This window comes from Ceratotherium simum, chromosome 22 (assembly GCF_057802395.1).
Source record: "Ceratotherium simum simum isolate JZ-2026a chromosome 22, ASM5780239v1, whole genome shotgun sequence".
NCBI classification, from domain to species: Eukaryota; Metazoa; Chordata; class Mammalia; order Perissodactyla; family Rhinocerotidae; genus Ceratotherium; species Ceratotherium simum.
In genome coordinates, this window is record NC_141921.1 from 2,624,367 (window position 1) to 2,644,437 (window position 20,071).

The following is a 20,071-nucleotide window of genomic DNA, read 5'->3' on the forward strand; positions in this document are numbered from 1 at the left end:
CTGTCCTAAGCACTTGGCTTATACTAACTCCTTTAATCCTCACTGTTTTCCAAGTGAGGAGACTGAGGCATAGAGGTCAAGTAACTTGCTCAAGGTCACAAAGCTGGTAAATAGCAGAAGGATTTGAACCCAGCCAGTCCAGACCTGGAGTCCACCATCCTTATAGCCTGTCCTCTAGGCTGCTTCCCCAAACGTCTGTTATACGTGAATAAAAACCAAGCCGCTGCAGAGTTTGCCGTCATTCTTGCTGGTTTCCAGAGTCGCAGTGAGTTTTCTATCCATGCAGAGTCTAAGGAGTTTCCAGTCACTGGAGGCCTCTGTTTACTTTGCTGCGCTGTTTGCTCTGTGGGGACAGAAGGTGACAGTAGCACTTCCTGCACAGGCTTTTCATGGATCCAGCAGCCTCAGCCGGATGGCCTGTCACGGAGGGAAAATGAAGACATCCGAGAGGTGGGCCTGGAGGGTGCCGGCACGGCTGCTGCTTCTCTGGGCTGCTCTGGCTTGTCTCCATTTGCCTGGCTCCAGGTAAGTGACGGTTACAAACGATTCCCTGATCATAGTATGACAGGGAATATAAAGCCACTTAATGCTGACCGTCTCTTTGTTGCACGCCTGTTGAATAAGGAACATCTCTTGAAGCAATTTGCGTGCCTCTGATAAAATAATATCAACAAGTCTCTTCAAATTATTGTGGAACCAAGAGGTTGACTTCAACAAACGTTCCCGTAAGAAACTGGCATGTTTAAATGCATTTTGTCATGCTGAGAAGGGTAGGATACTTGTTTTGTATCCTGAACAAACCCTCCGTGTGATTCTTTATGCAAAAGAAGGTTTGTTATGTACGGAAAAAGAGATCCAATTCCTATCCATGATTTTAATAAACCAGAGTGACCTCTGGGTTCTGAGGCTCTCTCCCTCCCTCCCTCCCTCTCTCTCTCTCTGTCTCACCCCCCACACACACTCCCAATGTTCCCAGCAGTTAAATGCTAACTGATTTATTTAGTCATTTTTTCGTATCCATCAATAGGATACATAACAGGCTAAAGAAAATAGCTGAACAAAAGTTCATACTTAATCTAGTGGAAGCTTATGCTTGGGCTCCAGTGAAGGAAGTGCCAGTGACTTGGCAGGAATTTGGGGATTCTCCTGGTACGTGAGAAGCCCCGACCATGAGATGTTGCAGCGCTCAGGACTCCCAGGCCTCCCTGTGAGCCATCCTACAGGAAGAAGGACTGTCCATGCCATTCCTCTTATTCATTCCACAAATGCTACCTGAGCACAACCTCCCACTTGGTGTGAGGAGCACCTAGTCCCATTGCACACACCCCTGATCTCAGCTCTGCTGAGCACTCAGCCCCCATTGGGCGCCACCCTGAGACCAGGACAATGAGTATTCACTACCCCATGGGCACTCAATAAATAATAGCTATTATGATTATCAAGAATCTCAACTTGGCCCCAAGAAGAACCAAGATGCCAAGGCCTTCCTTGTGAATACTGTGTACACACAGAGAAAGATTCAAGACCCAAGGAAATGTGTCTTCAAGGGAGGGTTTAAGCGGATCGTAGCAACCCTACCCACAACATTGACCCCTGTGCGAGGCCCCTTGTTGGGCTCTGAGGATAAAGACATGAATGAGCCACAAAGAGCTCATGGTCTTATGGAGAAAGCCAACCTGTGAGCACATACTATGTGTACTGTTGCAAGAGATGAGACAGGCGCAGGCGGGGAAACGAGAGAGAGTGATCCCGTCTCGCCTGGGCATGCAGGCTTCTAGAAGAGGTGGTGCTTGAACTGAATCTTTACATATGAGTAGGTATTTGCCCAATGGCCAAGGGGGCGAAGGGTGTTCCAGGCAGAAGGAGCAGCATAAGCAAAGGCATGGAGATGTGAGAGGGCCTGGCTTGTTCCAGAAGCTGCAGATCTCCGTCAGTAAGCCTTGAGCACAGGTCAAGGTGAGGAGCTACCAGGACAAGATAGACCAGGGGTAAGCAGGAGTCAGAGCTTGCATGGGGTTGGGGGGTGCTAGAGTGCCAGCCAAGGAGCTCGAACTTGTCCTCTAGGCAATGGGGAGCCTCTGAAGTGTTTTAAGCAAAGGAGCAACATGGTGGTATTTATGTGTGAGGAAGTTCAGTCCAAGGTCGGAAGTGGAGGTGCACGCAGGTGTGTAGAGTGCAGGCTGGGAGTGTCCCGAGATGAGCGTTATCTCTGAATCACACTGTGTAGAAGAGCAAACTGACCCTCAGAGAGGAGAGGAGATTCGCTCATGTTTGTGAGTCACAAACCCTTACTTGAATCCAAGTTCAGCGCTCTGGCCTCTTTCCCGTGACTCCCTTGGGCAGTCCTGACCGTGACGTGTATTTGAATTCCATACACGAAGTGGAAGAAGAGCCTTCAGTTCTGGAACAGAAAATGCTGAGACCTGCTCTGTATTAGCTAAGGAAGGTTTTTGGTTTTAGTTACTCTTGTAATCAAGTCAGATGAAATAATCATCATATTGTCATAAGACCTATCATTTATTTATTGCCACTCTGTGCCAGGCACTTAGATGTGTTAGCTCTAATCCTCACAGCTATTTGATGTAAGTGCTATTGTTTACAGTTTTACAGAGAGGAAACTGAGAATTGGAGAGAGAATGCAACTGTCACAAGGCTACTCAATATATAACAGAATAGGGATTCAAATCCAGTTTTTTTCTGGTTCCGGAGCCCCTGTATATCCCAGCATCTTTCCGCCTTGCACTAAGGCATTATCCCCTCTCCACCTGCCTTGTGTATCTGACTTGCTGGACTCCCATGCCATTTCTCTATCTCTGGGCCACACATTTGTTGCCTTGAGATGTTGCTTTAAATTTCCTGTCTACAACAGCAAATGACAGAGAGAAGAGAAATTGAAAATCTGCCACCCAGAAGCTGCCCCTTCTAGCAAAGAGGAAGGATGCTATTTGCAAAGGGATGCAGCTGCCTAACAAATTGTGTGTGACAAGAAAGTTGTTGTGTCAGGGCATTTCCACAGAAAGCCAAAATATATTGCCGCACCCCATCTATATAAACTGGTGGCTCGCAATTTACTGCTGACCTAATCCTGCCGCACTTGGTGGATCTGTCTTTATTTTGATCAGAGACTCCTGTTAAAAAGAGAGTAGGAGACAGAGACCCAGTGAAATATGTTCTAATGCTGGCAACGGCATTCCATGCACCTTAAGGAAAGGCACATCCTTGCCAGTCCTTACGAAGAGGAATATGTTCCAAGGACTTGTAGAAGTTATTGCAATTGCAAAATATCGGGAAGATAAAAATGTCCTTCAAAAAGAAAAAGAATAAATTGAATGCACTATACGCCCCAAGACAGAAAATCTAGCTAAAAGGAAGGAACTAGATCTCTTTATGAATCAACGTAGATAGGCCTCAGAAATACAATGTTGATTAACAAAAGCAAGTTTTAAAATAATATGTACTATATAAGTAAAGCACACAAAAGCAATACTATATATTGTGTATAAGTGTACATATGTAAAAATATTTAAAAGACTGGAAGGACACACACTAAATACATGACCATAGTTTCCTCTGAAAAGGAGAAGAGGGAAATGGAACTGGGCTGATGTAAAACGCTTATGTGAAATTTATAGGGTTATTTTTTTATTAAAAAAAGACTTCAAAGGACGTATACCAAAATGTTAACTATTGCCAATCCTGGGCTGTGAGTACATGGGTGTTTATTATTTTATTTTCTGTACTTATCAGGGCATCTTTAATTTTTCAAAATTAAAAACATACAGAGGATTTTGAATGACAGAAGTCAAGTCAGTTGGTCAAAACGTCCATCTGGTGTGTTTCTGTATCAATTCATAGGCGTGAAAGGCACGTGTTGTATCCATACGTAGAGGCCCTGCCAGGGCCTGTCTTTTATTGGCTTCTTGCTATCCCCAGGAATTAAGGATGCCATTTAATGCTAGCCTTTCCTTCAGATTTGCATTTTGTAGTACTAATAAACCACACACATCTTATCTGATGTAATTTACAAACATACTATTTATTCAACTGATTACTTCATTCTATTGCCACCTCCATAATGAAAATTGGGTGCAAAAATGAGAGATCTGGTGGCTATAACTACTTTTTACCAAGTTCCTTCTATAAGCGATCATCCTGCCCATTAACAGGCTTTCAAATCTCAGAGAGGAAAATAATTGTGATTCTTAATAGCGTGTGTGTGCATTTCTTATCCACTCAGTCTCACCCGTAGCCCTGAATTGGGTTGATAGTTGCTAAAAATCACAAGGTAACTGTTTTGTAGTTGAAACAGGAAGAAGGTGCCCTGCAGAGCTGTCAAATACATACTTTGGAGAAGCCAAATCACAGACGGTATTGTTTTTTCAAACCTGGGCAAATTAGTAGATGAGAGCATGTTCTGAAGCCCCCCACCCCCTGCTGGTGTGCAGCATCCTGCCTCAAGGAGCCATTTTAACGTATCCACCTGTGGTTTCCAGGAGAGTCTTTGACCTTTCGTTAAAGATCCAACTTTACTAGGCAATTGATTTTTGCTGGTCTCCAGGGTGGTTATGGAGATGGAGTTCACTGTAGTTAATACTATCCTCTTTTTAGGACTTTCGCCAAGTGAGCATGTCTTATTAATAACCTTGTCTGGAGTGATGTACTATGTATTTGAGACAGTGGAAACTATGTGATGCTCTCCCTAATGACTCTATCTCGGACGGAGAGATGAAAGAGGCCGTGCGTGGAGACGGAATGCCTGGTGGATGGATGCTGGCCCAGCTCCCTTCCAGGCAGCATGGGGCAGTAGGGATAGCACAGGCCCTAGAGTCAAACAGACCTCGGCTCAGAGCCCAAGACCACCGCATACCAGCTGCATGAGTCTCGACCATTAGCTCATCTGTCTAGGTGGCAGTGCTCCACGGCTGCCTTCTAGCATTGCTGTGAGGATAAAATGAGACAGCGTGGGTAAAACCCCTCACACAGGGCTTGACACGTTCTGGGTACTCAGCAAATCTTAGTTCTCTTACTCTTCTCTTCTCCTTTTGTGCCTTTAAAAGGAACACAAATTACAAAGAATCTTTACAGTGTTATACACTCTTTCAGACGGAAGAAAAATAAAAATCATTGTACACCCAGCATATTATACACATGGGGAAACTGGAAGCCTAGATGGAGTCAGTGAAATGCTTATTCACACAATGTCCCACTGTGTGCTAGGAACTCAAAAAAGTGGCAGCTTATCTTCTGGACGTGATGTTTTTCAGGTCTCGTGTTGTTTGACTGCTCTGCAGATGGGATACCACCTGCCTCTCCCTTACCCTCCTGCCCCTGGCCTCACTCCATTCCCCACTCACCTCTATATGTTCTCTGAGCCCTGGATGGGCAGGGCACCAGGCTCTCCTGCTCTGCTGGTGATGGGACATCCCCCAAGTGCTGGTCCTTAGCCTGCTTCGCCGCTCAATAACAGTCTTACCTCCCCCATAGCTCTTCATGCTGAGGTCTGTATCTCGGGTGCATATCTCTCTCCTGAGTTCCAAAGCCATGTAGGGACTATTCATTGAATTGCTCTACACAGGTATTCCGTGGGCACCTGGAACTCAGCATGCCCCAACCGCATCTTCCCCCACAAGCTCCTTTGCTCCTGTGTTCCCCACCTGCCCACACACTCAAACTGGAAACTAGCATCAACCTAAGCCCCTTCCTCTCTCTAACCCACACCCCATCCAATTACCCATCACTTTCTATCCATTCCACCTGAGAAACGTCTCATAGGTCTGTCCTTCTCTCTCCCTCGGACACTGCCATAGTTCAGGCTCACATCACTCATTGGTATTACTGCACGAGCCACCCTCCTGCTTTTCCTGCCTTCAGGCTCTCCCCACCCCTGTCCCGCCTCCACACTGCAGCCAAAGTGATGTCCTAAAGCACAGCTCTGGCCATGGAGCCTGCATGCTTAAAAAATCTTGCCTACTGGATAAAGTCCCAAAGAGCTAAGACCTGCGACATGTTTCTCTTTTCCTATTCTGAGACGAGCTGTAGTTCCAGAAGGCAGAACTGTGCTTTATATTTCTTTGTATCCCCTGTAGCACAGTACCTTCAATATGGTTTGTTCTCAGCAAATGTTTCATAGACTCTTAACATGACAGTCTTAAACACTACATAGTCCAAACCTCTCATTTTCCAGGGGATGAAACAGAGGCTCAGAGATGGGAGTGAATTGCTTAAGTCATACATCCCGCTGTGGTGGTATTCCCTGCATAGCTATAGCACTTGAGAGTTTACAAAGTGCTTTCACATATACTTTCTTACTTAATCCTAGAAATAGCCTTATGAGGTAGGTATGACTCTCCCATTATACAGGTGAGAAATGTGAAGCTCATACTGGTTGAAAAACCAGACCAAGATCACCCAGCTGCTGAAGGATGGTCTTCTGATCTGAGTGCAATACACTTGATCACAGCTAGCCGTAATGTCAGGCACTTACTGAATGTTCAGTACATATTTGTTGGATGAATTGATCTATACTTGATGATAAACGAATAGCCTTGCACAAGTGAGCAAATGTTATAGGAAGAATACTTAATTCCCTTCTGATACTTGACTCTCTTCTCTCATGATGACCTTCTAGAGGTGAAAGGCCACACCCTCTTGGGTCAAATGCAGTCAACGAGAGCCTGGCCAAGAGTAGACAGACGCGGAATGTGGATGCCACGCTGATGCCTATTGATTGTGAGCTGTCCAGCTGGTCCTCCTGGACCACATGTGATCCCTGTCAGAAGAAAAGGGTAAGTGACCAGGCCTTGGGAGAGCCTGAAGCTTCCAGGAGCCCTAATCCTCAGTGCGATTGGCCGAGGCACCGCAGACCATGCCCTGCACGCGGTAGGACCTCCATAAGTGTTGGCTGATTTAATGAATGAATTCTCTTCCTCTGTGCTTCCCAGTAGCAATTAGATCCTTTCTTTGGTCTTTCAGTTTTTTTTCCCAACGTATCTGTCCCTGCTCGTGTTAGCAGCTTCCTCATTAAGCTTCCTGCCTCCAACCCTGCTCCTTCAACCCATCTTTCCTGGTGCAGCCAGAGGGAGCCATCAAAAATGCAAGTCTGGAAGCCCGCCCGGTGGCGTAGTGGTTAAGTTCACGCACTCCGCTTCGGCAGCCTGGGATTCACAGGTTCAGATCCCAGGCGTGGACCTACGCACTGCTCATCAAGCCATGCTGTGCCGGCACCCCACCTACAAAATGGAGGAAGATGGGCACAGATGTTAGCTCAGGGCCGGTCTTCCTCAGCAGAAAGGGGAGGATTGGCAACAGATGTTAGCTCAGGGCCAATCTTCCTCACCAAAAAAAAAAAAAAAAAGCAAGTCTGACCTGTCTTTCCCCAGCTTAAAACCATTCAAAGTCTACCCATGGCCCACCAGACTCATGGTATTCAGGCCACCCCCAACCTAGACATCATCCACATCTCCACAAAGCGCCTGCCACTCCAACACACCATTCACTTGTGTTTCTCTGACCGTTACTCTCTCCCTCTGTGCCTTCATTCATGCTACTGTCTCAGGCAGGAGAGACCTTCCCCACTTCTTTCGCTGGCTAACACCTACTCATAATTTGAAACTCTGCTCAGAGGCCACCTCTGCTGAGAAGCCTTCCTGGGCTTCTCAGCCCTACTTGCAGTTAGTAGACACCCTTTTATGAGCTGTGATAGCACCCTATTCCTCCTGTATCCTAGGATTGATCATGTACTTTTCTTTTATTCTTTACCTTTCCATTAAACTATGAGCTTTGAAAGGCTTATTCAGTTCTATACCTTCAGTGTGTAGGCCAATTTCTGGCACATAATAGGTGCTCCATAAATATGTGTTGTTTGATCTCATTATATTTTCTGACATCTCTGTAAGGAAGGAGGAGAGTTGTTACACTTTCCGTTAGGCAGATAGATAGAGACTCAGCAGGTAAGGGATTTCTTGCGATCACCTAGTAGCAAATACAGGCCTTGAACTCAGGCCACTGGCTTCTTGTCCAGTGTCTGCCAATCAAAACACAGTCTCTGCAGTGTTTGTCCTTCAGGTTCCCTTGTCATAGGTGGGCTGGCCCAGGATCCCAGCTCTAGAACAGCAGATGTGCCAGAGAAAAGAAAACTGTTGCCATTCCCCAGCTCCTTGGGAAACCAAAGCAGCCATGGGCTGGGACCCCAAAGGGGCTGTGGAAGTTGGCCCAGGACAATTACACACTTAATTGGATCAATGTGGAGAGCGTAGCAGGCTCGTTCAGTCCCCAAAGTAGGCTTTATTGCTAAGTTATCCACATTGATCCAATTATCTGGATAATTGCTTCATCTGCACCATAAACCGGGAAGCCTCGGCATGAGTCATCCGTCCAGCCAGCCAGCCAGAGCTCTTCCCTGCACGCTTTCCCTCAGCTGGATGTCACCACTGTCTGCAGGGTCATTGGCTGGACAGCCATCAAAGCCCTTCAACTAGGATCCGGAGATGTCTGTCCTCCATCATTTCCACACTCTTCAGTTTGTCCGTGGTGCCTGGGGCTAGTCTTCTAGCAGTCTTCTTTGTAGACCTTATCCTGTCCTGCCAGCCTCTGCCTTCCAGAAAGAAAGGCCCTCTGAAAATGCACAGCAGCATGGGTGAATGGTTGTCTATATTTCTTTTTTCGATTTTCGGATGCCATACAAGCAATAACTATGGCTGGTTAACACGTCGTTCTGCAAAGAGGCTGCTGTCCTGGTTTGCCCCCTTTTGTTGTACCAAATGCAACTTGCATTTAGCAACCACCCAAATCTGATCACTTCCCTCCCCTACAGTGGTTTCTCAATGCCCCATAGTGAAATACTAAATCCAACCTTCCCGAAGCCTGGAGGGGCCTGCCTTACCTGCTCTTGGCTGTGTCTCCTCCAGCTCCTGCCTCTCTCTCCCTCTTGCGCTCTTGTCTCCAGCCATGATGAATTTCTTTTTGTTTCCTGGAACAAGGCACATTCTCCCTGGTCTCTCAGCTTTGGCACAACAATTTCCTCCACCTGGATTACTCTGCTCTTCTCTCCTCATGCCAGCTCTCCTGTTTGCCCGACATTTCTACTCATCCTGTGGGTCTCAGCTTAGATGCCACTTCACCGTCTCCTAAGTTTGCATCGGGGACTCCCTGTGAGTTTACAGAGCACTGTGTACTTCCTCCACCATGCCACCCATCACACTGTGTTGTCACTGCCTGGTGCCAGCAGTGTGACCTCCATCTGTGACCGTCCACCACCATCTGTGACCTCCTTGAGGCCAGGCCAGAGGGCATGATTATGATTAGAAGCAAATAAACAAGCAAGCATAAAGAACACCTACCTTGTTTAACACTGAGTAGTTCAGTCAATATTTTGGAAATTCAATCAATATTTCTGGAATAAACAGAGAGGTACAGATAGAGAAATATTGACTGCTAAAAGTTATGAATAATAAGAAAGAAAAATAAGTACAAGAAACTGAGTGCCTACTATGTACCAGACAACAGGATGAGATTTCATATTATGTATATCATATATATAACTGAAACACCATAACTGTACATTTAGGTAATTCCTTATCCCCATTTTACAGATTACGAAATGGAGATCACAAAGGTTAAATAATTTGCTCAATGTCACATAACCAGAAAGTATCAGTCAGTTGTGACTCCAAAGTGCATGCTTTTTCATTTGTAAGATACTGAGTAAATGGCAATACGTGAATCAACCCATTGAAGTACTTAAGCTGAGAAACTGTGGTTTTGTGTTATTGAACTGGCTACCTCAATCTACTTACTACCTTTTGACTCCGAAGCCCATGCTTTTCCCAATTCAGCAAATCTTTACGGATTGCTGCAGATGCAGAGATCAAAGACAAGGTCCCTGCCCTCAGAGAACTCAGGGTCTAGTTGGAGAAACAGTCAGGCAAACAGCCAGTTGCAACATAGACCCTTAAGTGTATATAGTGGGGGAAGCACCAGCGGCTGCGAGAGCAGCCATCAGACAATCAGACGCTCTCCAGGAGCCCAGATCCTGGCCCTGGGACGCGTTTGCATACAGAATCGCTCAGGTCTGTGGTCCCTGAGGCTCCGCCCTCCGTTCACCTTGCTCCTCTCTGCTACAGTACAGACATGCCTACTTGCTCCGGCCCTCTCAGTTCCATGGGGAACCGTGCAACTTCTATGACAAGGAAGTCGAAGACTGTGTTACCAACGGACCCTGCAGAAGTCAAGTGCGGTGTGAAGGCTTTGTGTGTGCACAGACAGGTATAAAAGGATGCAGGAGTGAGAGGGGAAAGCTGACATATGAGGTGATGGCACATGATGATGGGGGGACTGGCCGTTGCCTAGTGCCCAAGATCGGGGTCATGTGTCAGGCCAGGAGGCCACCTTGTCTCAAATCTCTGACCTCCTTTTACATGTATTGTTTCATAAAAACAACCCTGTAAAGTAGGTGTTATTGTTATCCCCATTTTACGAGTTAAGAAATTAAGACTTGGAGAAGTTACTAGCCCAAGATCATAGAGCAAGTAAGTGGGAGAGCTGCAATTAGAAATTTGGGGATTCTAATTACATTCACTGACATTAAGGACACCAAGAATAAGTGTGCTAGAGTCAGAAATCCTAAGTCAAGTCTTATTTTGACTTTGTGACCTAGGAGAAGTCGCTTGACCTTTCTGCATGTTGGTTCTCTCAATAGAAAATCAGAAGTGAGGTTAATACCTTACAAGTTTGTCATAAGCATCAAGTGACACAGTGGACATGAAAGTCCTTTGCAGACTGTGGGCTCTGGGGGCTCTCAGAGGCCTGGGGCTGAGTGCAAGGTGGCAAAGCCTCCAACAGTGAGATAGGGTGGTTAGCATCAATTATCTCTGAAAAATCTTTGGAGAGACAGTCCCTGTCTTTTACATTTCTGCATCACCAAGTCCAGCATAAATACCCCTAAAGCATAACATAGTCAGTAAAACATTTTTGATTAAAGGAAGGAAGGAAAAAAAGGACAGATGGATGGTCAGACAGAGGAAGGAAGGAAGGAAGGAACACATAAATGAATAATCATCAGCTTCAGAACTAAGTAAACACTTGTCTTTTCAACTCATTCATGTAGCTAATTCAAGCTAACATATGCCTCTCCATTTCTTCAAGTCTCCAACAAAAATAAGAATATTTGGATTCAAAATATCTTGATGGGAGTTGCAACTCTCTACATTCACTATACCCACGTGGACTGTGCTTCAGCATCTTGCAGGAAAGAGTTAGAGATTCTTAGAGCAATTTCTGGGGCTTATTGCAAATGCAAAATTCCATCTAATAAATCAGAAAGACTTTTTTACCCACGGACTCATTATGGCCAGTGTTCCGTGATTCTGACCACGGCCATAATGGTTACTCAGGCAGGCTTTAGTTTAAATGCCTTGTAAGAAACAGTTGAAGACCAGATTGTTATTCTTCTACCTTTAACCCCCCAAGAACATTGGTTAAAAGTGGCCAGACACATCTAAGGAAACCGGGTCACCTGTCGTCTTGTGGGCTTTACCGCCCCACAATATGCAGATAAGAAAGGAAGTCAAGTCAGTGGGGCGAAGAGTTTAAAGGAAGCAAAAAGTGCTGCAAATAATTTTAAACACACAGTCCAGACATTTTTATCATCTAAAAATAGTCCAAATGGCTATGGTGTTGAAGGCAGTGTGGTTTAGTGGAAAGAATTTGTGATTAGACAGTTATAGGTTCTAATCCTGCTGCAAATATTTACTGGCAATGTGGATTTGGCCCACAAAAACACTAATTATAGTAATAACAACACTTATCCAGCACTTTCTGTGAGTTGGTACTGTTCTATTTACTCATTTAAAGCCCCAACAACCCTAGGGGGCAGGTATGCTGACTTGCCTGTTTTACAGATGAGTAAATCGAGGCAGGGGTAGGTAAGATATGGAAGGTCACACAGCTAGACTATTTGCAGGAGACTCACCTCCTCTCCCCAGCCTCAAGGAGCCAAGTCCAGACTTCCTCCTCTCTGGCCTTGACCTCTGCGTATCAGGCACTTTCTCTTTCCCCACCCCTAATCCTCTCCCCTCAAAGGGCTCTCAGAAATGCAACACTGTCTCTCTGGGGAATAAACTGTTGATGTCATTACTGACAACCCTGGTACATGAGGACTAATCAAACAGCATTAAAGGCAGCAAAGTGTCTGGCACATAGTAGGTGCTCATCTGATGTCAGTTCCCCTCTTCACAGCCATGTGACTGTGGGTCACCCCCTTTCTCCATCCCAGGGAGGTGTGTAAACCGCAGACTTCTTTGCAACGGTGACAACGACTGTGGAGACCAGTCAGATGAGGCAAACTGTAAGAGGCTTTATAAAAAATGTCAGCATGAAATGGACCAATACTGGGCAATAGGCCGCCTGGCCAGTGGGTAAGTTACCGTCTTCCTGTTGTGTAGATGGGAAGGCAAAGAATTACATGTAATTCTGGAGAAGAGAGAGCCAGGGAGCTGCTAGAGCAGCGTTCCTCCTTTTTTCCTTTCTGAAAAGAGACTTTAGGGTAAGTGATGCTTGCGGCTGCTCTCTGAGGACGGTTCCGAGGAGCCCCAGGACCGTGTCCCATGGACAGACACGGGCCACAAGGAGGGCTGGGTTAGGAACACCAGGGACAGCTGTGCACGGAGACCACGTAGGCTCCATGCGAGGGCTGGGGTGAACGTTTATTTAACACCTGCTATGTGACCCTGTAAGGTGCTTTCTAAGCATTACCTCTGTCTGAATCCTACTGACAACTTGTGAGGGAGGTTGCATCTGTTTCTGTACCCCTAGGCCCCAGCAGAGGTCCTGGCCCAGAGGAGAGGCTCCTAAATAGTTAGTGAAGGAATGGATTTCCAGGGTGGGCCTGCAGTCAATCCGTGTTTCAAGCTTCTGGGGATCTCTGAGTTGGTCCAGTCCTCCTCCCAGGAGCAAGGTCAGAAGGGGCCAGACTGGCCTGGCGTTCGTCCTACTTGCCTGCCACGTCCTGCAGTTTCACAGCCTCCAGAACGAAGAGCGTGAGCCTCCCCTCACACGTATTAAAAACCACCCTATGTGACGCAGCGTGGGGAGGAGAACAGTGACCTTGAATGCAATTCACCTTCTTCCTAAACAAAGATCAAATCTCAACCCTGAGAGGCTGTCATTAGACAGAGAGACTCCTCATGTTGGGAAGACCTCCCCTCAGGACCACCTTATAAGCTAGTTATTATAATCCCCACCTCCTGAGTAAGGAAACTGAGGCTTGGAAAAGTTAAGCGAGTTCCCAGGGGTCCCGCAGCTCAGAGGGTGGCAGAGCGGACATTCAGAGCCAGCGGTAGAGTCCGACTGGACCCTGGAGAAGGGGGCTGAAGGACAGCTCACTGGCCACCGGACCTCGGGCGAGGCACTTATCTATGTGGGGCTTTCGTGTCGTCATCTGTAGAAGGAAGTCAATAATATCCTTCTTTCAAGTTCTGTGAGGACTGAGTAAGCTAATGTGATTGTAATAAACTAATAAGTGAGAGGCAGCTTGTGTGGTGGGAAGATTGCAGACTCTGTTCTCGAACCAGACCGTTAGCCTTTGAATCCTGGCCCCAGTTGCTGCTGGCAGTGAGACCTGGGGCAGGGTCAGTTACCCTCTCTATGCCTCACTTTCCTCATCTGCAAAATGGGTATAATAGTAATACCAATTTCATAAGGATTAATCCTCACAGGGATTAAATGAGCCAATATGTGTAAATTAATTAGAACAGTGCCCCACAAAGTAAGCACCACATTATATTTGTTAAATAAAATAGATAAATATGCATTATTATGATACATGAAACTTGGTCACGGGAAAGAGAGCCTAAGACAATTCTGTTATGGACAGAACCGAGGCTAATGGGCAGAAGCTGAAAGGAGACAAAGCTCCTTTCAACAAGAAAAGAGCTTTCAGTAACAGTCAGAGGTGGCCAGGAACGGACGCCTGCCCTATGAGGCGGGGAGAAGTGGTATCTAATGACAGACTGGATTTCTAAATGGACGTGATGGCCTCTACTGCCCAGGGCTTCGGGGACACTAAGTGAGCTGATGCATGGAGCCTCCCGCTGCTGTGTCTGTTTCCGGTTAGACCCTCGGTAAACCATACTTGTTTTAGCGTCTTGTGATGGGGGTCACGCAGAAGTTAAGAAGGAAGCCGCCACACTTGAGGACCTCACAACCTAGTGGGGGCAACAGACGCAGAAATAATAACACACGTTTATCACGGACCCAGCACTGTTCTGAGCACTTAACACGTACAGACACGTGTAATCCTCACAACTACCCCAGGAGGTAGGTATTTTCCGTGTCCCCATTTTACAGATGAGGAGAGTGAGGTACAGAGAGGTTAACTGGTTAGCCCGAGGTCCCATAACTGGTAAATGGCAGAATAGGGCCTTGACCCCAGGCATCTGGCTCCAGAGCCCATGTTCTTAACTCTTATGCTAGACCATTCGTGTAAGGCAGCTGTAATAGTACAGAGCAGTAAATGCACAAGGGGGGCAAGTGTCGGGTCTTATGAGGGCCCCGAACCCAGCTTGGTATGACAAGTGTCAGCGGAGGCTTCCCACAAGCACAGCAGAGCTCAATCTTGAAAGATAAGTAATAGAAAACAGTGAATGGCTGGAAGGGTGTTCTGGGCACAGGGAACAGCGCTTATACATAAGAGAAGGAGCAGAGCAGATTGGAGAAGAGCAAGCCCCTCCAGACGGCTGCAGACTGGGTACGGTTATTGCTGGGGGTGGCCAGGGATAAAGCTGGAAAGCTGGTTTCGACCAGATATCAAGGGCCTTAAACGCTATGCCAAGGAATTTTGGTTTCAGTTAGTAGGTCTACTAGTCGAGATCACACACCCGGATTACCCTAACGTCTCCCCCTCTGCGTGCCTCCCCGACAGGATAAATTTGTTTACAAACCGTTTGGAGGGCCCGGTTCTTGATCACAGGTATTATGCCGGCGGATGTTCCCCTCATTACATACTGAACACGAGGTTTAGGAAGCCATACAACGTGGAAAGCTACACCCCACAGGTATGTGACAGCCGGGACGCCACCGCGGCGCAGTGGAGGGGGCACTCCTGAGGAGCCCGCTAGCACGGACTTGAGGCCCTGCTAGCCGTGGGAGCTTGACGCATCACTCTTTCCCTTCAAGCTTCAATTCTTCAAATGTCAATTGGGCAGTTCCATCCTCAAGACTTAGTGGTACGGCTGGCATGCTGTATTGAGTAACAGCAGTTGTTGTAGTGGCAGTAAATATACTAACAATAATATCAAACACTACCCTGAAGATAGCCAGCCCTGGTGGTCTACTGGTTAAGATTCGTCTCTTGGGCCGGCCGGTAACATAGTGGTAAGTTTGGCAGGCTCCGCTTTGGCGGCCCAGGGTTTCAGGTCCGGATTCTGGGTGTGGACTTACACACTGCTCATCAAGCCATGCTGAGGCGGTGACCAACATACAAAATATAGAAAGATTGGCGCAGATGTTAGCTCAGGGCTAATCTTCCTCAGCAAAAAAAAAAAAAAAAAAAGAATTATCTCTCTTATCACCGCAACCCCGGGTTTGTTTCCTGGTCAGGGAACCACACCACCCATCTGTTGGTTGTCATACTGTGGCGGCTGCATCTTGCTGTGATGCTGAAAGCTATGCCACTGGGATTTCTAAGTTTCAGTTGGGCTTCCAGACTAGATAAAGAAGAAGGACCTGGCCACTCACTTCCAAAAAAATTGGCCACGAAAACCCTATGAATAGCAACGGAGCCTTGTCTGATATAGCACCAGAAGGTGAGAGGATGGCACAAAAAGACCGGGCAGAGTTCCGTTCTGCTGTACACGGGGGCGCTGGGAGTTGAAATTGACTCCATGGCACTGACAACAAACCATGAAGATGGAAATGTGGCTTAGGATTCAGAGACTCGCAGACTTGGTGACTCTGCCATTTATCATCTGTGTAATCCTACACGGCCCTCTCTTTAAACTGGGAGTTCTAAAGGTTCTACCCTGCAGAGAGAGAGTTAGTGAAGTAGTATGTGTAAATGCTTCACACACACACTACCTGCTTTAATGGGGAGTCCTCAGGACTCTTGTTGTTGTTACCAAGTCCTTGCCTATTAGAACCGTAATTGTTCTAAGCATTTTAAGTTATAAAATGCTCAACCAATATAAGCCTGTGTTGTGATTGACATACAAACCCTAAGGCAGATCTCACAGAGAGTGGGGTTACAATAGACTGTGCTACTGCATGACACGCACACTTGAGACCAGAGGGAAGACACGGGTTCCAGGCCTGGCTCTGCCACAGGTCTCAGTTTTACTTTAGGCTGAGTTCCTTTTCCACTCTGGGCCTCAGTTTCCTCATCTGTAAAATGAAGGGGCTAGACTAGATAACCTTGATGGTAGTTTCCACTTCTAAATTTGTGAAGGTTAGCCTACTACCTCCTTCCTCCTTCTCCTCTTTTTACTGCCTTTCTCCCTGCACACTTTGGCCAGAAAAGAAAAAATTGATCCTACAGGGAAACACGACCTCCCCACAGTGCCCGGTGCCATCCTTGTAGCCTCTACTTTCAAGGGAGGATCTCAGAGCAGCCGTTTATCATCCCGGTTAAATAGCTCCTAACTGAGACAAGACACCCATCGTCAAGTCTCCTCTTTCCACAGCCAGTGTTTGTTGAGTGCTGCGCCAGGCACTATACATGTTTTACCCACAGAAACTCAATCCTCAGAACAAGCCCAAGGTGGGGAAGATATCGTCTCCATTTTACACATGAAGAAACTGAGGCATAGAGAGGTTAAGTCAGTTGTCCAAGGTCACCCAGCTAGAACTGGCATTGCACCTCCGGCAGCCTTACCCCAGGCCACACTCAGAATCACTCTACTTCCTGCCTCAGCAGCTCGGGTGTTATGGGAACTGCAGGGTCCAGAGCCAGTGGGAGTGGGGATGGAAACAACTTGGGTCTGGTCACTCCAGGGCCACCGAGGCAGGACCTTTGGCAGCTCCCCATGCACAGGACTATGAGCACTGACTTTTGAGCCAACAGCTCTTCTACATTCTCTGGAAGGCACTTTCCTGCCCCTGTCACTTCATCCCCACTGCACTGCCTTGGACCAGACCCTCATCAGCTGTCACCTGCACTCCTCTTACAGCCTGTCTCTCTGCCCCCAAATTCGTCCCTACCAATCCAGCCACTGTGCTGTCCCATAATGATCTTTTGAGGCTCAGCTACTTCCTCTGTTGGCTCGTTTTGGATTAAGTCCACATTTCAGAGCAAGTAATCCAGAAGCCTTGACATTTTGATGCCAGCACATTCCCTCACAACACCTCTCCCTTCCCCTCATTCTTGCATCTTCTGATTCAACTGCACCAGAATCCTTGCAGTTTCTGGAATTCATCCTGCCCTTTCCCACCTCCATGCCTTTGTGTAAGCTCAGCCCACAGGCAGGAATATTCTCCCCCATTTCCGCCAGTTGAAATCCAAATCAAGCGCCCACCACTGAGTAGCACCCTGCAGTACTGAACATATCTGTCTCTCCCCCTGGATCAGGAGCCCTGGGGTGGGGGCATAGCTGGCCCTGAGTTCTCTGCATCAGAGCACCTCGTCGAGAGCCTGGCACACAGTAAGTGTAAGTGGATGTCTGTTGACTTGTACTGAACTGATGGAAGTCAAATGAAATAAGAAACATGTTCTTTTTCCTTCCTTCAGACCCAAGGCAAATATGAATTTGCACTGACAGAATATGAGTCGTACTCAGATTTTGAACATAATGTCACAAACACAGCAACTAGAATGTCTAGTTTCAGCTTTGGCTTTAAAATACCTGGAATATTTGAACTTGGCATTAATTCGGCGAGTGAGAATGGCAAACGTTTTATTAGCAGAACCAAACGATTCTCTCATACTGTAAGTACCCTTTCCTTCCATTGCTCTTTAATTTCTATGTATTCCTTTGAATTTTCATGCCCACAGATGGTCTGTATTCTGCATCACTACCAGTCCTAGCAACCAGTCATATTTCTGTTGTCTTGAAAATCTTTTCACAAAAAATAACTTGGTCTTACATTAACTCACTTTATAGAAAGGCGAGGCAGCAGTAGTGGTCTTCTATAATTATTTTCTCTCATTTTCTAATAAGCTTTTTCCTTTAGTTTTCATTAAGCTTGAGGTTATAGCTTTTCCAGACAATTCATCTCTGGAGACTTTTCAATCCCCAGCAATTTGACTTCCGTCCTAAACATTCAGTTGAAATTCCCCTCCGGAATGTCACCCAAGACCTCTCTGACTTCTTGGGGCATCTGGTGGAGTTGACGAGTTGACCACACCATCACTGCCTGTTTCTCCTGCTTTCTTTCTGCTCCTTATCAGTCTCCTTCCTGGGTTCTAATATCCCCACTTGTTCTTTATTTAATTTGTGGATGTCTTCTTTTCTTACTCTATAGCCACCCCTGGGTGACCTCTTCTGCTTACCTCCCCTCCCTCTACAAGGACAAGCCATGCGCCTTCATCACTGCTTCTGACCTTTCTGGAAGCTCTGACCTGCACCGCCCACATTTCTGGGCATCATTACCTGGATGCCTTGCTGACACTCTAAAGCAAGTTCGTTCTCCTAAATTTTCTGTGTCAAATAGCATTTTTGTTCCTTCTACTCATATTTGGCTCTCTTTTCTCTTCATTTCCACATTTATTGACCACCACATGTTTCAGTATCACTCTCCAGTCCTTCTTCATCTCACTCTGATTACATCTTAACCAGCCCAGGCCCTTTCATCTCTTGCTCAGTCCTCCTAAAGGGGGTCTCCTGTCTCCCAATGTGCCCCTTCAAATTTATGGGCAGCCAGAAAAATGTTTCAGGGATACTAATCTAATCATATCATCTGCTCCCTATTGCCCACAAGATGAAGGTGAAAGTCTGTGACTTGGTGGCACAGGAGTAATTGGACTGGCAAGGGATGGGATGTGATGTTGGAGAACAGGTGACAGGCAGATTTGAAGAAGCTTGATTTCCAGAGTGAGGAAGGTGCAGTTCATTCTCTAGTCACTGAGAGTTTTCAAGATGGGCGTGATGTGATAGAAAATTAATCTGAGGGGAACGTGAAGGAGATCAAGATGTCCACAGTGATTCATATGAGAAATGGTGAGGGGCTCAGAAAGGTCTCTGCTGCTGAAAATGAGTAGTAAACATTAATTAGACTATCATTGTCTTTGTTTATTTTTCCTTATCTTCTAGACTGTGAGCTCCTCAGGGGCAGAGGCTGTTTCTTTCATCTTTCGATTTAGGATGGCACTTAGTAGGTGCTCAAGACTGAAACATAATGATGAAGGATAGGCCTGATTAAAAGGAACTTATCTTGTTAGGGGAGAAAACAAAGGGTTCCATCCATTTACTCCTTTCCTTTCTCCTTCCCTCCCTCCCCACATAGGGAGGCTGATTCACATAGCCAGTTACAGAGTGCTTACATTGTGCTAGTAGTACACTAGAGACTCTGGGCCTAAAGACGAATATAACATAGTTCTTGCCTTCAAGATCACAGTATAGTAGGAGAGGTAAATGTGTATGCAGATAGCTTATTCTTAATTTTTTATAGCAGTTGTAATACAGCATGGTCTATGCTATAAAGGATATATAAGCAAACTGCAATGCAATCCTGGAAAATGGAGTGTGTGTCTCAGAAATTCAGGGATGGTATCACATAGGCAGCAACAGCTAAGCAGGAATTTAAAATATAAGTATGTGTGTGTCAGGCAGAAAAGGGGGAGAAGAGTATTTCTGGCAGAAGGAAAAGCATGTGCAAAATTATATTATGAAAGAGAATGGCAGATCAGGGAAACAGTGAGAAGGTGGATGAGTGCTGCTGTACAGTGTGAGTGGTGGAAAATAGTAAGTTATGAGGAGGAAAACTTCAGGGTTGTAGAAATTGAAGCAGAGAGGCTAATGAGGGACAGATTGTGAAGTTCTTATATGCAGAGTAAAGCAGCTGATTTTATCCTGGAGGCAATAGACAGCCAAAGCAGGGTTTTGTTTTAAGCTCAGAGGGGCATTGTAATAATACCATCAGAGTC

The 20,071-nt window shown here is 46.3% G+C and overlaps 1 protein-coding gene across 1 annotated transcript in view; it reads left to right on the forward strand.

Moving 5' to 3' along the window:
* The first annotated feature begins 433 nt into the window (after nucleotides 1-433).
* C8B (complement C8 beta chain) overlaps nucleotides 434-20,071 on the forward strand; it is a 38,157-nt gene continuing 18,519 nt past the window's right edge. Inside the window, exons 1-6 of the mRNA XM_004438610.3 lie at nucleotides 434-525; nucleotides 6,629-6,785; nucleotides 10,122-10,263; nucleotides 12,272-12,413; nucleotides 14,918-15,050; nucleotides 17,717-17,914. Coding sequence (XP_004438667.2) covers nucleotides 434-525; nucleotides 6,629-6,785; nucleotides 10,122-10,263; nucleotides 12,272-12,413; nucleotides 14,918-15,050; nucleotides 17,717-17,914 — 864 coding nt within the window. The remainder of the gene's footprint in view (nucleotides 526-6,628; nucleotides 6,786-10,121; nucleotides 10,264-12,271; nucleotides 12,414-14,917; nucleotides 15,051-17,716; nucleotides 17,915-20,071) is intronic.